This window comes from Hemitrygon akajei, chromosome 20 (genome assembly GCF_048418815.1).
Source record: "Hemitrygon akajei chromosome 20, sHemAka1.3, whole genome shotgun sequence".
Lineage (NCBI taxonomy): Eukaryota > Metazoa > Chordata > Chondrichthyes > Myliobatiformes > Dasyatidae > Hemitrygon > Hemitrygon akajei.
The window spans coordinates 64,641,357-64,656,355 of NC_133143.1; the positions used below are offsets into that span (position 1 = coordinate 64,641,357).

A 14,999-nucleotide genomic window follows, 5' to 3' on the forward strand; every position below is an offset into this window, starting at 1 on the left:
TTGAGATTTGAGTTTAGGGAACACATGCTGTGATAAAGATGCATCAAATCTATATTCTATTCTGTGATAGAGAACGATTCATAAAATGGTGCCTTTTTTTTTGACAGGTCTTACTGTGTGAAGAGATGATCCCGAAATGAATTCCATGCTGTTGAATGGTTGGCGTCCTGATGATTCAATGGATTGTAAGATTGGTGAAAGTTTTATCATGGGTGAGGAAAAATGTTATCAGCGTTCACTTCATGTTACGCACGCTTAGGACAGATAGTCAAAGCAGGAATCTCCTGGGCTGCATTACCTTAGCATGCTTCCCCAGTCTTTCATCTTCTGCCACATTTGCAGCTTCTGGGATTGAAGATAGTAACTGTCCTGTCTGATTTCTCCTCCGAGACATTTTGGCTGATTCTATTCTGGGTTGGGTGCTTTTTATGTCAACTTTCTCTCTTTCACATTGCATGCAATGATATCTCTAAATCATTATCCATCTTGATGCTGACACACTTAAAAGAAACCTTCACCGTGCAAATCTTTAACCTTCCCTGCGGCTCATGAGAATGAACTTAATTAAGAGGATTTACTGATATGAGATTCTATACTTTTTAGATCTATGTATTTTGTTTGTCGGGGGAAAAGATTATATAAAATTATTACTTTCTTCTTTCTCACTATGCTTAAAAAAAGGATTATAGTGACATAATGGAATTTAAAATGATTTGCTTTTATATACACAAGAGATTCTGTAGATGCTGGAAATTCTGAGGAACACACACTGTGGTGGAGAAAGGGCAAAGGGCTGACCTTTCCTAACCTGCCCATCAACTTCCCCTGATTCCCTCTTACTTTCCTTTCTTCCATGGTCCTCTTCTGTATGGGGAGCCTTCAATTCGAACATGAACATCGAGCATGAACATCGATTTCTCCAACTTCCAGTACTTCCTCCTGTTTCTCTCTTTTTCCATTCCTCATTCTGGTTATCCTCTCACCAATCATGTGCCAATCATGTGGCAGCAACTCGATGCATAAAAGCATGCAGACATGGTCAAGAAGTTCAGTTGGTGTTCAGACCAAACAGAAAGTGGAAGTGACTTTGACCGTGGAATGACTATTGGTGGCAGACTTTGAGTGTCTCAGAAACTGCTGATCTCCTAGGATTTTCACGCATAGTAGTCTGTAGAATTTATAGAGAATGGCGTGAGAACAAAAGGTATCCTTTGCACAGCAGTTCTGTGGGTAAAAATGCCTTGTTAATGAGAGAGGACACAGGAGAATGGCCGGACTGGCTCAAGCCGACAGGAAGGTGACAGTAACTCAAATAATCAAGCGTTACAACAGTGGTGTGTAGGAGAACATCTCTGAATGCAGAACACTTTGAACCTGGAAATGGATGGACTACAACAGCAGAAGGCGACATCAGATTGCACTCCTGAATCTAACAAAGTGAGTGTATGTCAATGATAATAAACTTGATTTGGATTCTGAACCTGTATTCTCACCCAGGTTCAGAGTCATAGAGGAGTACAACATTATAACAGGCCCTTCAGCCCATCTCATCCATGCTAACCTTGTTGCCTACAGGTAATGAATTTGAGGTAATATCAAATCAAGTCATGTCAAGCCAAGTTTATTATGATTTATCTATATACATGTATATGCTAAATGAGACAATGTTCCTCCTGAACAGGGTGTAAAGCATAGGAGTATACGTAACACACATATAACACACAATAATTTAGGAAAGTAAGAATCAAAACTACAAATGAATTACGCATCGATAAACAAAGTGCATAAATTTAATATTGGAGGGTTTAGTACAAATTATCTGGTGACACTTTGAATGTGATATTGCATGGAGTTCAGGGAGTAATGGCCTGAGGGAAGAAGATGTTTTCCCATCCTGGCCGTTCTTGACTTTATGCATCAGAGTCTCCTGCTTGTTGTTAGAATGTCAAAGAGGGTGCTAGATCACAAACAAGAGAAAATCTGCAGATGCTGGAAATCCAAGCAACACACACAAAATGCAGGAGGAACTCAGCAGGACAGTCAGCATCTGTGGAAATGAGTACAGCTGATGTTTCGGGCCAAAACCCTTCAGGAGGACTGGGAAAATATACGAGGAGTCAGAGCAAGAAAGTGAGTGGGGGGGGGGGGGGGGGGGAGGGGAGAGAGAAACACAAGGAGATAGGTGAAACCAGGAGGCAGTGTGAGGTGTGAAGTAAAGAGATGGGAAGTTGATTGATGAAACAGATACAGGCTTGGAGAGGGGAGAGTCTAATTGGAAAGGACAGAAGGCCATGGAAGGTGGAGGAGCACCAAAGGGAGCTGATAGGTAGGGAAGGAGATAAGGTGAGAGAAGGAAGTGGGAATGGGGAATGGTGAAGGGGGGCTGTCAATACTGGAACTTAGAGAAATCAATGTTCACGCCAGCAAATTGGAGGCTACCCAGATGGAATATAAGGTGTTGCTCTTCCAACCTGAGAGAGGCCTCATTGTGACAGTAGAGGAGGCCATGGAATGACACATTGGAATGGGAATGGGAAGTGGAATTAGAATGGGTGGCCACTGGGAGACCCTACTTTTTCTGGCAGGCGGAGCATAGCTGCTTGGCAAAGTGATCTCCCAATTTGTACGGATGCGGGATGGATGGGTGGGGTCCTTGATAACACTAAGGGCTCCTGATAAACGTCCTCTGATGGATGTAAGGGAGACCCTATGATGCTATCAGACCCAGTTTAATTGAAAGGAGGAAAGGAATGGCATGATTCTTTTCCTCTTCCTGTGGAAAGATGCACACTTGGTAAAAACAGATCTGGAAGCAGCCCCCTTCCCTCTCTGCCGGGAAGATAATGAGAACCATGTGGAGGAAAGGAGGAATACAAACAAAACATGTAGAGCTACTGCATTAGAAATTCAGGCATAAAGATTTTTAGAACCGTTTAATTGATAATTTTCCTCCTGTAAACAATGTCTATTTGTTTCACTTTCTTCTCTAGAAACTCTGGCATTTTGAAATGGGGAACTGTTATGTTCACTTACATGGAACATTACTGTTTTCTCTTTAAGAACGAAACTAAACCTAGTTGCACACGTTGATTTACTTTTGTAATTGTGTTTAAATTTTTGTTTTGGTAAAGCTCCTTGGATAATGTCTGATAACTGTATCTTCTTTTGGAGGAACAGTACAGAACAGCACCTTGCAGACCAGGGATGGCCAACCTATGGCGCATGCACCAAAAGTGGTGCATTGGATGATTAGAAGTGGCGCACTGCACCCCAGTGATAATTATAAAAAAGTAAGCCTACTCATGCAAAAAGTATTAACCAAAAACTGATTTGTAGAAAAAAAATCTATAACAGGAATTCAAGTAGCTTAGAGCTAGAAATGAGTTTTACTGAGAATAAATCTAAAACTTAGTAATTATTTTCAGCAATTTTATTATTTCGTGCACATCTTTTGGCTAATGTTATCTTCTTTCACATTAATCTGTTTTCAATTAAAAAATTGCTCAGTGAGTCAAACTAAGAAGGACTTTTGTTCTGCGGTTATTCCATAACTGTTCAATACACGTTTGATACTTGTTTCATCCTGAGGCGCCAGGCGTCTGCACTAGCGGTGCGTTGCAGGTTTTTGCCTGTCAGCTTGCAATTGACACTCGTGCGCTACGGAATGGTGCTTTGTTCGTCCTTTGTGAACATTTGCAGTTTTGTACTTTTTCGAAAATTAAGCCTTATTTTTACATTCAGTTACCCATCACAGTGCAAAAGAAAATGAACAAAAGAAAAGCAGAAAGTGATAGTAAGTGTGAATTCAATGAACAGTGGGAAAATGAGTTCTTATTTATAGCGGGTCCGTCAGGAAAACCGTTGTGCATTGTTTTTGAAAACACTTTCATATAGAAATTTAACACTTTAATAGAAGACATGATCTTAATAGACACTATAAAACACAACATCAGACTGAAATAGAAGGAAAACTGAAGCTAGTGCTTGGGTCTGAGTTCCGGAAAGAACATGTGATTAAGAAAAAGGAAGAAATCAAAAGAAGACAAAATATATTTGTTAAAAGTCTCATTCAGGTAAGTAATGTTTATCTTGTTTTTATGTTAAATCAATGTATCATGTAAAAATGCTAAATATGTTTATATTAACATATTTTTACAAGAATTGAATGGGGGTACAAGAGTTGTATGGCACATCTGAACTCGTGCGTGAAAACATTGACGCATGGAATGTAAACGGTTGGCCACACCTGTTCCAGACCAACAAGCCCGACTGCCCAGCAACCCACCTATCTAAAACTAGCCTAGTCACAGGACAATGTACAATCACCAATTAACCTACTAATTGATACGTCTTTGGATTTTGGGAGGAAACTGTAGCAGCCAAGGGAATCCTATGCAGTCACGGGGAGAATGTACAAAGTCCTTACCCATGGCACCAGAAATGAACTCCGAAATGCCACGAACTATAAGAGCGTTACACTAACCACTACGCTACTGTGGTAATGCTACCAAGGAGTATCACACACACAAGAATATATGCAGATGCTAGAAATCCAAGCAAAACACTGCGTCTTGAAGAAGGGTCTTGGCCTGAAATGTCGACTGGTTACTCTTTTCCACAGACGATGCCTGGCCTGCTGAGCTCCTCCGGCATTTAGTGTGGGTTGCCTTGCTATCAAGGCGGCTGCCTTCTCCCAGACTTTGAAATCAGCTCTTATCAACTCAACCACATCTACCTTAAATAACTGATTTACTTCCCATGAAGCCCTTCTAAATATGTGACCGTAATGACACCACACCGTGAAATTAGGCCAAGGCAGGAGAGAAAGGAAAACACAGACTTTTTCCACCAGGTAGCACACAATTTAATGATTCTTTTCCGTTGAAAGTTGCCTTAGTAGAATGCACAATGTGTTTTCAAATTGGAGGAACTGAATTTAAATGATTTTATAATGTTTTGGTGTGCACCTTGCAGATGGCCTAAGCTAGATCCACAACATCTCATTATTCAAGAAGGCACGGTAGGATCTACACTTTCCGAGGAGACTGAGGCGTGCAAGGCTTCCCACTCCCATTCGAACAACTTTCTACAGGAGCGTCATCAGGAGATTCTCTCTGGCTGCATCACTGCTTTTTTGGAAGCTGCAAGGCATTGAACTGCCCGACCTAATAAAGGAGGGCAAAAACTGCCAAGAGGATCACTGGGGTCTCCCTCCCCACTACTTGTGACATTTACCGTGAGTATTGTATATGAAGGGCCCGAAGCACTGTTGAGGATCCCTACCACCCATCCCACAATCTCTCTGAACAACTACCGTCAGGAAGGAGGCACAGGAGCATCAGGTCTAGGACTGCCAGACTGGGTAACAGCTTCTTCCCTCAGGCTGTGAGACTAATGAATACCCTGCCACCACCGAGGTCTCATTACCAGGACAGCGAGCTGTTTACTGTTTATCTGTGCTGCACAGTACATGCATTTTGAATTATATTTTATTAAATTATTTGTGATGGTATTTTGTTTTATGTGCTACGTGTGATATATGTTATGAATATATGCATGCGGTCAGGAAGAATGTTGTATCATTTGGTTGTATATATGTACAGTCAGAGGATAATAAACTTGAATGATGAGTTAGTCAAATGAACCAAATAATTCCAGCTTCATATCGAAGTCATCAATAATAGGAGCTAATAACTACCTCTCAGTTTAGAGAAAGGAAATATAAGCTAGGCCTGCAGTCAGTCTTCACTGCCTTACACTCAGTGGCCAGTGCACCTGCTCATTAATGCAATCTCTAATTTGCCAATCATGTAGCAGCAACTCAATGCATAAAATCATGCTGACATGGTCAAGAGGTTCAGTTGTTCAGACAAACCATCAGAATGGGGAAGAAATGTGATTGAAGTGACTTTGACCGTGGAATGATTGTTGGTGCCAGACGGGGTGGTTTGAGTATCTCAGAAACTGCTGATCTCCTGGGATTTTCACACAACAGTCTCTGGGGCAGGGGTTCCCCACCCTTTTTAATGTCATTTACTAATACCATTAAGCAAGGAGCCTTTGGATCCCAGTTTGGGAACCCCTGCTGTAGAGTTTGCAGAGAATGGTATGAAAAACAAAAACAAAAGAAAAACATCTACTGAGTGGCGGTTCTGTGGGTGAAAACACCTTGTAATGAGAGCAGCCAGAGGAGAATGGTCAGACTTGTTTCAGCTGACAGAAGGGCAACAGTAACTCAAACAACCACACTTTACAACAGTGGTGTGCAGAATAGCATCCCTGGACGTACAACATCTCGAACTCTGAAGTGGAGGGGCCAGAGCAGCAGAAGACCACAATGCATTCTGCTCCGGTAACTAATAAGGTATGCAAATATATTGAAAGAATGTGACAGGAGAATATGTGTAGCTTTGAATCCCTTTGTGAAATACATCATTGATAAAATTGAAACATGCATGAATAATAGGATTTTCATTTGAAACTTTCATCAAAGAAGATGATTTTAACTTGTAACAATTATATCAGGAGCACGGTGTGGTACATAAGCACCTAACTTCATCAACAGTACAGAGAGGGTGAACCCAAGGATCACAGATCCCTGACTAATGACTTAAGCGTCCATGACATAAACAAGGTTGGGAACCCCTGGAAGTTTTGAGGAGCGAGTATCACCAATCGCCTGTCCTGGTCCAACTACATTGAAGATAAAGTCAAGAAAGCTCATCAATACTCCTACTTCTCAGGAGGCTAACGAAACTTGGCGTATTCCCAACAACCCTTACCAACTTTTACAGATGCCCTATTGAAGTAATTTTATCTGGATGTGTAGCGGTTTGATATGGCACCTGCCTGTCACTTCAAGAAACTGTAGAGCGTTGTGGGCATAGCTCATCGTATCACAGAAACCAACCCCCCCCCCCCCACCCCCCCATGGACTCTGTTTACACTTCTCGCTCCTTTGGGAAAGTAGCCAGCGTAATCAAAGACCCCAGCACTCCAGGAATTCTCTCTTCTCCCCTCCCCCATCGGGCAGAGGATGCAAAAGCCTGAACGTATTTACCACCGGGCACAGGGACAGCTTCTACCCTGCTGTTATCAAACAATCAAATGGTTCGCCGGTTCATTAAAACTGACTCTTGATCTCACAATCTACCTTGTTATGAGTTTGCACCCTGCCTGCTCTGTACTTTCTCAATAGCTGTCACACTTTATTCTGCATTCTGTTACTGTTTTACCTTTTTCTGCCTCAGTGCCCTGTGTATCTGTAACAACAGTATGCAAGACAAGCTTTTCACCGTATCTTGGTAATAATAATAAACCAATTCCAATTGCGTACATTAAGAAGATCTTTGCGATCAACTGAGGACAATTTGAAGCTTGTTTAAACTGATTCAATAAGGACTCTTAACAGTTGCATATCATTAACATGAATGTCATCTGCCTAATCAAAGCTTCGATCTCAGCCTTCAAAATACGACACCAGTGGAACCCCGTGTATTTGATTTGCCCAGATGATGATTATTAGAGATGATGAAATATTTTAAACGGTTTTTAAGACTTACTGTATATCATTTGGTCATGAACACATGTGCAGCCACATAAGTTATATTGATTGGTATTTAGCTGTGATGCCAACTTGCCTCAGGAGCTTTAAATCGTTTCTCTTTCAGCAACAAACAACTTCCACTTAATTAACAGCCTCAACATGCTGTAGTACTTAGACGGCATTGGCAAACAACAACATTAATTCCATTACATATATGGAGATAAATGGATACTGTCTATAGGCACAATAACAAAGTTTTAAAATGCTTCATAAAGAAGAATGAAAGGGGAGAGATGAAGAGAATGTGGAAGAAAGGCAGAGAAGGAGTGAAAGGTGATCGAGAGGCAGAGAGAGTGTGACAGAGAGAGGGAAGGAGAAAAAGAGAAAAGGGGAGAGTGAGACAGACAGAGGGAGAATGAGAGAGAGTGAGAGTGACAGAGACAGAGAGAGAGTGAGAAGGAGTGAGAGGGGAGGAGAGAGAGATTTAAGAATGGAATCTTAGAACTTCAGCTATTCTCTAAAGTTCAACTGCAGGATTAACTAAAGTTCACAGAGAAGATAGGGGCATGACAGTGGAATAACCTGATCATAAGGAAGAACATTTTGCAATGGAAATTAGAGTAAGAAATAGTAAAAGAAGAGAACCCATTAAATATTTTCATATAAGGATAACCAGCTGAGGTGTTAGGCCTTGCTCGTTAGTTTCATTCTTGCAAATGTGATTAACGTAGGAGAAAGCTGCAAAGTACTTTAGTTCTGCCAGCAAAGGAATGGTACTTTTTCAAGATTTGCCTCCATTGTCTTGTTTCCTTCTCTCAGTTACCCATGTAGAGTGACAAACAGGCCACAACTAAATTCTCATCAGTTACGTTAGGATGAATGAGAAGGCACAGAAGATAGAGAAGATTGACTGAAATGGTTCAAGGGATGAGGGATTTATCAATAATTTTTTCAATGAAACCACTGCAGGCTCCCAGATATTTACCAGATAAGCAGTGATGGGCAGAATAGCCTAACACTGCCCCTAAGCCCTCCGGTCTTATGAATATGAATGCGCAACTCAGTGGTTTTCTCAGTTATGAAATGCAGAAATTGCTTTCAGTGGATATTAATCAAGTCAAGTCACTTTTTATTGTCATTTCGACCATAACTGCTGGTACAGTACACAGTAAAAACGAGACAACGTTTTTCAGGACCATGGTGCTACATGAAACAGTACAAGAACTACACTGAACTATGTAAAAACAAAACAGAAAAAAACTACATTAGACTACAGACCTACCCAGGACTGCATAAAGTGCACAAAACAGTGCAGGCATTACAATAAATAATAAACAAGACAATAGGGCAGTAAGTTGGTGTCAGTCCAGACTCTGGGTTTTGAGGAGTCTGATAGCCTGGGGGAAGAAACTGTTACATAGTCTGGTTGTGAGAGCCCGAATGCTTCGGTGCCTTTTCCCAGATGGCAGGAGGGAGAAGAGTTTGTATGAGGGGTGCGTGGGGTCCTTCATAATGCTGTTTGCTTTGCAGATGCAGCGTGTAGTGTAAATGTCTGTAATAGCAGGAAGAGAGACCCGCCATAAGTATACAGTGGACAGTACACACTACAGTGCTTTCTAGAAGGGAGCTTTCAGAAAAGGTAGTTTGTAAGTAATGTCCCCAATGATTTTTCCTGCCTGTTTTTTAGTCCTGGACACATACAAGTCCTGTTGTGATGGTAAACTGCAGCCAGTGACCTTTTCTGCTGACCTGACAGCCACTGTAGTTTTCGTACATTGTGAGAGGATGCTGCACCAGACCAGGCAGTAATGGCTGATGTGGGTCGGATGCTCTCTATGATGGCAGTGTAGAAATTAGCAGCTTCTTCACAAATTTGGTGTGGTGCAGGATCAGCTAAATTTCCTTATTTTTGTATTTATCATTATTAACAATCCCTTTGCCAGTCCATGGAAGAGAAAGATACTAAACGGTGCCTTACATCTCTCACAGTGACTCACCTCTCCTTCTCTGGGCCACGGCCTTCCATTTTGTGTGTACTTGCTCTGATTCTGCCTTTTCTTCTGCCCTCCATCCGCAAACTTGCACAGCAAAGGCTCACCGGGGGCTGCGAAGGCAAACCGCCAAGGCCACATTAATAACAGCAAAGTGATTATATCAGCAGAAGTACATTTTTTCATGTTGTTGAATGCTTTTGAAGTTCAGCTTGTTAAAACAGATACCAGAGGTCCCTTCACATTCGATGCCAACAGCTATACAAACCATGCAAACTTCAAAACACAGACAGGGAGCACAGATTATTTTATACTGGTGTCTGACAAATTCCTACAAATGTTAGAAAAAAGATAAAGTATTCCACAAGGCAGATGAGAGTTAACCACCTGCATTTTGGTGTAAACTTTTTATCTGGTCTTGCAGATGTATGATATAAAAATGCCAATGACTTTGAACAATGCTGCTTCCCCAAGATGGTTTGTTGAATTGTTTTTACAACTGGAATAACCTCAGATGAAGTCTATTTTCAGCCTAGTGGAGGAGGCCAGTTAATTCTTCCTTTATTGCTACATATTCTGAATCCTGTTACCACAAGATTCAAGATTGTTTAATGTCATTTCCAGTACACAAGTGTAAAGGAGAATGAAATAATTGTTACTCCGGATCTAATGCACTATATAAAAAAATACACAATAGTTCAAGTTCAAAGTTATTGTTATCTGACTGAACATATATAGAACTAAATGGAAGTGTTCCTCTGGCCCACGGTACACCCACTAAAATATAATTCACAGATAGCACATACAGCAAAATATTACCACAACTATGTTAATAAACTAGAAATCAACAATACATAAGATAAAAAACACAATAATAAAATAATCACACTTTTGTAAAGTAGGTTCACATTCCCAAATCTGGTGAATAAATGCCTTTTGTAATTTCCTCATGTTCAGTGTTAACCTAAAACCAAATATCAGAATAACTAATACTTGCAGACACAAACTTATGATCATGGTGAGATGAAAACCATTGCGCTTGGCAATAAAAATACGCTCACGTATGGCGTTGGGAAGCCCTGAGGAAATGATAAGGGGAAAACTCTCCAGAAGGTCAGAGAGGTTCCTGAAAGGACCGTGAAGGAGATCCTTCAATGACAAGCTTTCCTCTGTCATTGGTGGGGACGGCACTGAGAAACTGTCTTTCTCTTAGACTTAGGTCATAGAGAGATATAGGGAAGCATGGTAGTGTGGTGGTTAGCGCGATGCTATTACAGCAGCAGTGATCTCCAATTGACATTCAATTCACACCGCAGTCAGTAAAAAAATGTGTACATTCTCTCTGTCACTGGGTTTCATCTGGGTGCTCTGGTTCCCTCCCACATTCCAAAAGCGCATGGTTAGGGTTAGGGTTAGTAAGTTGTGGGCATGATATACTGATGCCAGAAGCAGGGTGACACGAGCTGCCCAGCGCAATCCTCTCTGATTGATTTGACAAAAACTGTGCGTTTCACTGTATGTTTCAAGGTTTCAATTTACAGGTGAAAAATAAAGCTAATCTTTATCTTTTCTGAAGAACTTCATTGAGCTCTGATGGGAAACCTATGAAGGAGTCAGGAGAGACACTTTTTAAGTATAGGTTAGGGAAAAATCTTTCAGCATGCTGGATGCAAACCATTGGTTGAATTCCACAAGAAGAGCTTAAATTTAATACTTCCGGCAGATACATTAAAAAGAAAGAGTATTGGGCCAATAATTTTTCTGGAGAACAACCAATAGAATGTACAAACAGAAATTATGCACGCATTGAGGAGTTGCTTGCTGTGATCTTCAAAGCGGAGAGGATTCACCAAAGACCAATGTTAAATCCTGGACATTCTCAATGATCACAAACCACTTGAGATTATTACTGTCGATACCATGAGACACAGAAGCAGAATAAGGCCATTCGGCACATCGATTCTGCTCCACCACCTATAAAGTGGATTACATTTGCCAATATTCAAAATGAACGCCTTTCCTGCATCTTAGCTTGCTTTCAGAAACACTCTGTTAAAATAATGTCAAAACCCTTCAGTCTGTGAGACCATAAAACACAGGAGCAGAATTAGACTATTCAGCCCATCAAATCTGCTCCACCGTTCCATTATGGTTGATTTATTATCCCTCTTAACCCCATTCTCCCCGTGACCTTTGATGTCCTGACTAACCAAGAACCAATGAACCTTCACTTTATATATACCCAATGCTTTTGCCTCCACAGCCATCTGGGGCAAAGGATTCCATAGATTCACCACCCTCTGGCTGTAGAAAATTCTCCTAATTTCTTTTCTGAAGGGATGTCCTCCATTCTGAGGGTGTGCCCTCTGGTCCTAGTCTCTTTCACGATCGGAAACATCCTCTCCATGTCCACTCTACGTAGGCCTTTCAATATTCAGTAGGCACTCTGCAATCACCAAACAAAAACTCGTGGAGAATGTTTAGTAAGGATGCAGGTGTACAGTATAAAGATTTATTGGTCTCCAGGCAAAAGCGTGCATACTGTCGACACATTTAGTTGAACCTATCTCAAGGACACAAGAGGCGCTGAGAATACTGACATTGAGAAAATCAATGCTGCAAGACATAATCTATTCTCCGAAACACTGACACAGAAGATGGAGTAGTCCATCATTTCAGATTCCGCAATGCCTGAAGCGAACGATTCAGGCAGAAAGAAAGAGATGTTGTGAGAAGCTAAAACCTTTTATGGTTTCCACACCCTTTCATCACTTGAACAATACAACACTTGTGTGGAACGTGAAATGATACAACATTTTCATGAGGGGGGATGTCAATGTAGCGAAGCTGCCCTGGCTGGGGTGTCTGAACATGGAACATAGAACATTACTGCACAGTACAGTACAGGCCCTTTGCCCATGATATTGTGTTGACCTTTTAACCTCTCTAAGATCAATCTAACCCTTCCTTCCTACATGCTTTCTTCTCTCTACTCCATCAGGAAGAAGGTACTGGAGCCTCGGGACCCACACCACCAGGTTTAGGAACAGTAATTACCCCTCAACCATTAGGCTCTTGAACCAAAAGCGATAACTTCACTCAACTTCACTTGCCCCATCATTGAAGTGCTCTCACAACCAATGGACTCACTTTCACGATCTCTTCATCTCATATTCTTGATATTTATTGTTTGTTTATTTATTATTATTATTTCTTTCTTTTTGATTTTGCACAGTTTTTTGTCTCCTGCACACTGGCTGAATGCCCAAATAGCACAGTCTTTCATTGATTCTGTTATATTTATTATTCTATAGATTTATTGAGTATGCCCACAGGATAATTAATCTCAGGGTTGTATATAATGACGTGTATACTTTGACAATAAATTTACTTTGAACTTTTAACTTTTCTTTTTAAGCCAATCACTCCTACTGGGGCAGAAGTCACCAACATCAGCTCACCAGAGTCCTCTGTCCTGGGCCAGTCTTTCCCATTGTCCCCATGAGTAGCCCATCTTCAAAGATCCTCCTGTTCCCAAGGATGATGTCCTTGGAGCCCCTGTAGGCTTTTCTGTAGCCCTGTGTTTTTACAGGATGGGATTGCTTGCACCACTGCCAAATCTTCCTCTTTTCTCAGCCAGGCTTGGGACCAGCCATCGTCGACCACTTTTGTATCCTTCATCTGCATAATCTAAGAGTCTCTTAAATGTCCCTAATATATCTGCCTCCATCACTACCCCTAGCAGGGCATTCCACACACCCAGCACTCTGTGTAAAAAACTTATCTCTGACATCTCCCTCTACTTTCCTCCAATCATCTTAAAATTATGCCTCATCATATTAGCCATTTCTGCCCTGAGAAAAAGTCCCTGGCTGTCTACTCTATCTATGCCTCTTATCATCTTGTACATCTCTATCAAGTCACCTCTCATCCACCTTCACTCCAAAGAGAAAAGCCCCCAGTCACTCTGCGTATCAATGTCTGGAACCAGCTAGCTGAATCTCAGAATGATAGCCAAGTCAGTCAAGTCTGACTACAGAAGATATTATTTTACTTAGAATTTACAATTTTTTTTACCTTAAGACGATTGTGGAGACTCATTCACAAAACAGTCAGGTGAGAGATGAACAGATTTTTAGATATGAAGGACATCAAGCGACATGATTTGAGTGCAAGAAAGTTGCACTGAGGTTGAAGTTCAGCTGTGAACATGCCAAATGATGGAACAGACATACAGGGTTAATTGGCCCACTCCTTGCTTCCTTAAGTCCTCATGTAAATGCTGATCAGGGCACTCAAGCTGACCTGAAGCTCAGAGGCGTAAGAGCATTGCTCCCAATTTATGAAGCAGCGCCGTGTGCTCACTCCTGACATCTCGAGCTGGATGACTACTGCCTTTGCAGAGCACGAGAAAGGATCTTGTGGCCGGCGATGATCAGGGATCACATGTGGAAATACAAGTCACGTGGATCTCTAGAAAGGAAACAATTAACTCTCTTCAGGTCCCAAAAAGACCCCAGACACACTTGTGCCAGGCACAATTTTCCTGAAAGATCTCTAGCATTAAATGTTAACATCTGTTTCACCGACCAATAGCTGGCGCCTGACCTGCTGCTTCCAGCACTTTGTGCTTTCAGTTTAGATTTCCAGCACCTGCCGTTTTTGCTGCTTTTCAGTGATTAAGCCTCGGTTGTTCTGGACAGGGCAACAAACACAAAATGTAGGTCAAGGCAGCATAAGATATAGGAGCAGAATTAGTCCATTTGACCCATCAAATCTGCTCCACCATTTCATCATTTCATTTCCACTCTCAGCCCCAATCTCCAGCCTTCTCCCTGGATTCTTTCATGCCCTGACCAAACGAGAATCTATCAATTTCTGCCTTAAACATACCCATGACTTGGCTTCCACAGCTGCCTGTTATAAAGAATTCAAAGATTCCCCACTTTACAGAGAGGAATAAGCAGTCAATATTTCACACTGAGACCATTCATCAGGATTGCTTATTCCTCTCTATAGATGCTGTCTGTCCTGCTGACTTCCTTCAGCATTTGTTGCTCTGGTTTCATAGCATCTGCAGAATCTCTTGGGTTTATGTTCTGGACAGGCTCACAGCGCTAAATGAACAAAAAGAAGGCAACAGCAACGGAGAAGACAAAACCTTTCCAGTAATATATGTCCAAGGCTTCAGGCCCTAATGATAGACCTCAGATACAACTGTAGGTCTATAAACTCCCCCAATTTTTGAAGAGGACAGTATGAAAAGTGACCTTCACATTCTGAGGGTTTTGCCAAGATAAAAAAATGGCTGTACCAAGGTTACTTCCTTAAGTAATGTGGTAAACTGTGCTCTATATTGCAACATGGATTAGAACCAATGAGAATCAATGAAGGTTCAATGTGTAGCAATACACCATTCAGCCTTTCTCATCTATGCCAGCTCTAAAAACTGTGCATGATAA

At 41.4% G+C, this 14,999-nt stretch overlaps 1 protein-coding gene across 4 annotated transcripts in view; it reads right to left on the reverse strand.

The window, feature by feature from the left end:
- Window positions 1-14,999, reverse strand: part of LOC140713876 (RNA-binding motif, single-stranded-interacting protein 3) — a 632,800-nt gene that overhangs the window by 101,225 nt on the left and 516,576 nt on the right. For all 4 annotated transcript variants that reach the window (XM_073024496.1, XM_073024497.1, XM_073024495.1 and 1 more), the window contains one exon: window positions 9,544-9,650. In XM_073024496.1, coding sequence (XP_072880597.1) covers window positions 9,544-9,650 — 107 coding nt within the window. The remainder of the gene's footprint in view (window positions 1-9,543; window positions 9,651-14,999) is intronic.